The sequence below is a fragment of the Phaethon lepturus genome, unplaced genomic scaffold, assembly GCF_000687285.1.
Source record: "Phaethon lepturus isolate BGI_N335 unplaced genomic scaffold, ASM68728v1 scaffold53114, whole genome shotgun sequence".
Taxonomy (NCBI): Eukaryota; Metazoa; Chordata; class Aves; order Phaethontiformes; family Phaethontidae; genus Phaethon; species Phaethon lepturus.
Window position 1 is genome coordinate 9,872 of NW_010533580.1, and position 3,381 is coordinate 13,252.

A 3,381-nucleotide genomic window follows, 5' to 3' on the forward strand; every position below is an offset into this window, starting at 1 on the left:
TAATTAAGAGTCCCCCTAGTTTTTTTTTTTTTGATACTTTCGTTCTGTATAATGCTCTATGCAGCCCATTGGCAATTTTTCACTCTACTGAAGGTTTAAATGATACACATGTATCGTGAAAATTAATGCAAAATCAATTTTTTTACAATGCCTTTCTTATATGGCTAATAGCTATTAGTACAGAATTATTAATACATTGTTAAGACATTCTAAATGGAATTGGTAGTGTTGATTTTGATATATTGTCAGATATATACTATTTTAAGTTGAGAAATGTTACAGAAACGCTTTTGTTAATTTGTGGCCTTCAAGCAGGAACTGTGGTTCCTAGCTTTCATTTTCTCAAACTTTTGGGTTGCTCTGGCAGGTTTGCTACTGTGTGGAACATTTTAAAACCAGGAGAACTAAGGATGTATTTAACAATAATGTGGCAGACTGAAAGTTGCCAGACAGCAGATATTCCTTCAGCCATGGGAAAGCCAGTGAGAGGGAATGTCTGAACTTTTACAAAATATTCTGAATAGGCTTTAAAATGATTGGTACCTTTTTTCTCTTCTGTTGCTTTGTTCTCTGCAGGGGTTCCAGGGCTTTGGGTTTGGCGATGGTGGCTTCCAAATGTCATTCGGAATTGGGGCGTTTCCCTTTGGTATATTTGCAACAGCATTCAACATAAACGACGGGCGACCTCCTCCAGGTACCATGCATCTGATCTTCTCTGAGAGCCCTGTCACAAGCAGATGTTTTACAAACTCTCTTGTAACTTTTAAACAAATAGCCTGCTACATGACAAAATTTTCTGAACAGTAAAGTAAATCAGTGTTTGTAAGCAGAAACACAAAATGAAGGAAAACACCCAGTAGAGAATATAGTCTATGGCTTGCATGTTTTGTGCTTATATAAGAAGCAAGTTTTGTCACTCCCATAGAATCTGCTGAAGGCCCCCCTGAGTAGAACTGGAGAGGGACAATGGCACTGGAGACTTCTCCCCTTTAATTCAAATGTCTCCGCTGGTACTCCAGCATACTCCCTCTGAAAAATGGGGCTAGAGTTTCTAATAATAATAAAAAAGAGTCAGTAGGGGTGTACGAAGGAGACACACATTTTCGAAAACAGCAGGCAAGAACCATTTTCTGAAAGATGAGAAGGAAAAATTTAAACTGGTGCTCTGTACCACAAAATAATGACAGCAAAGATTGTTCCTTTTTCAGAAGCATCTCTCCGAGACAGTCATCTGTATTCCACAAGAAGTAACTTTCTGGTGAAATCATTTCACTGTTTTTAATTAAGAAAAAACAGCTAGATTGCTCCAAGTAGTAGCCTTACTCTCTAAAAATAAAGTAATCCCCAGAAAACCTCCTCCCCATCTGCACCGTAAACAAACGGAGTCTACCTGTTTTGAACAAGAAAACCTACTGCCCAGGATTTTCTGGAATTCCTCTGTGAAAGATTGTGCCTGGCAAATCTTCACCATGTCATATGGCATAGGAATTATGAAAAACAGAAACACATTCTTCATGTCACGCCTGTGCTGCCAAGGACCTGTGCTGTCCTTGGGTCAAATTAACTTGCCTATTAACTATACTTCAATGTCCCCTGAAAATTTGTGTGGAGGTGTGACTGAGCTAAGGAGTATGTAAATATATGTTGTTGTAACAGCTATAATTTAACCAACTCCTTTATCTGCTTTTGATCTGTGGATTCAATACAGCAGTTCCAGAAAGGCACAGCTTGAGCTTTAGAGGTTGTGTGCTTTTCATTAGTTCTCTTGGCCAAGGCTGCATATGCAGCTTTGACCATTTTACCATTTCCTTACATAGAGATGTTTCACCTTGATAGCGAGGAGCACTAAGGTAGAGGTGCTGAAGTTCCTTAGGACGGAAACCATGAGCTAAGCAGTGAACTTGGCTCAGCACTGCCCCCAGAAGTACTCCGAGCAGACCTGTGTGTACTACAGCACTTGGAGCTGCCTGCTGCTATTAGTGACGAGCAGGTTTACCAAGAGTCCTGCTTCAGGGAGCTGCTGCTTGTCTTCCTTCTGATCTTCCAGTATGGCTGGCCAGTCTGAGAGTCAGGAATAGCACCAGTTTCTCACCAAGTAGATTCCTTGCATATCTTTCAATTTATGAATGTACTATGTTCAGAATATACACGATTCTGGAGAAGAGGAAGGAGCTGAACTGGTTTTTTAACTTCCTGTTTTGCAGCTGTTCCTGGGACTCCTCAATATGTGGATGAGCAGTTCCTATCCCGCCTCTTCCTGTTTGTGGCTCTGGTGATAATGTTCTGGCTGTTGATCGCATAAATCTTTTCCATTCTTCTGTACATTCATGGCCAACAAGGCCACCGAAACAGTTATTAACTGCATCCCCATCCCATTTTAAACCTCTTGGTGTCTGGTTCCGTAGCTAACTGTGGGCTTCAGGAATTGGTGGTACCACAGCACAATGAGGAACCTTGCGTTTTGCACCAGAGTTGAAAATTAAACATTGGTTAAAAAGTGTATTTCAGCTCAGCTATCTTGTACAACAGGTTCCTGCCACAAACCATGGCCTAGCTTTGAGCTCTGCTCCTAAAAGGAGTGCTGCTTTGAAATCCTGTGCCAATCAGTGACACCAAGTTTATGTGAAAGACAGTTGCCCCAGGGTAGACTGGGCAGGTAAGGAAACTTCTGCAGTATGATCAGTGTCTCATGCTTGGCAACCACGATACGGATCTGCCAAAGCTGTGGATGTTACTTAATGTCTTCACATCAACACTCAACCTTCTTCAGGAAATCATCTGCAGCACTGCTGAGACTCTTTGGGCACAGCACGTGATGCAAATAGAACCAGGTTTGGAGACTTTTTTTTTTCTGGCTGTTATTTCCCGGCGTGATGGAAGACCCCTCCTGAAGCGGTTCTAATGGCTGTTAGAAGAAGGGATACAAATTTATGCTGCAATTTTTTTAAAGCCTGAATTTGCTGGAGCCAGACACTGGAAGATTCTCTCCTTGTGGAGCTGGGTGGGGTTGCTGAACAGTACAATGGACCTGTCTGCCTCGCCCAGCCCAGTTCCTCACTGACAAAACAGTGTTGTCTTCCTTGGTTCTGCGCAGCAGCCTGGGGCTGCACTCATGGATGATCCCCTTGCAACCTTCTCACTGTAGCTACATTTATTCTTCATGAGGCTTTCAGACTTTCTACACAAGGTCATGTACTCCAAATAAAATCCTATTACAGATCTGAGATCAGGTTGTTTGGGGAGAGGAACAAAAGGCATCTTTACATAAGTTTTGAGGTTAAACTTGTCATACTGTAAAATTATACAGGAGAAAAAGTGGGATCCTGCCTTTGCTAGCACATGTCACAGTAGGGAACATTTGGAAGAGCTTCTCTCTACAGC

General features: G+C 41.9%; 1 protein-coding gene across 2 annotated transcripts in view; it reads left to right on the top strand.

The window, feature by feature from the left end:
* Positions 1-2,910, top strand: part of RNF185 (ring finger protein 185) — a 7,569-nt gene extending 4,659 nt beyond the window's left edge. The window contains exons 5-6 of one of the 2 annotated variants that reach the window (XM_010285216.1): positions 577-694; positions 2,205-2,502. In XM_010285216.1, the coding sequence (XP_010283518.1) occupies positions 577-694; positions 2,205-2,302 (216 nt within the window). In that variant the 3' untranslated portion in view covers positions 2,303-2,502. Of the gene's footprint in view, positions 1-576; positions 695-2,204 lie in introns of both variants that reach the window. The other variant, XM_010285217.1, reaches the window with a different exon arrangement.
* Positions 2,911-3,381: the final 471 nt, after the last annotated feature.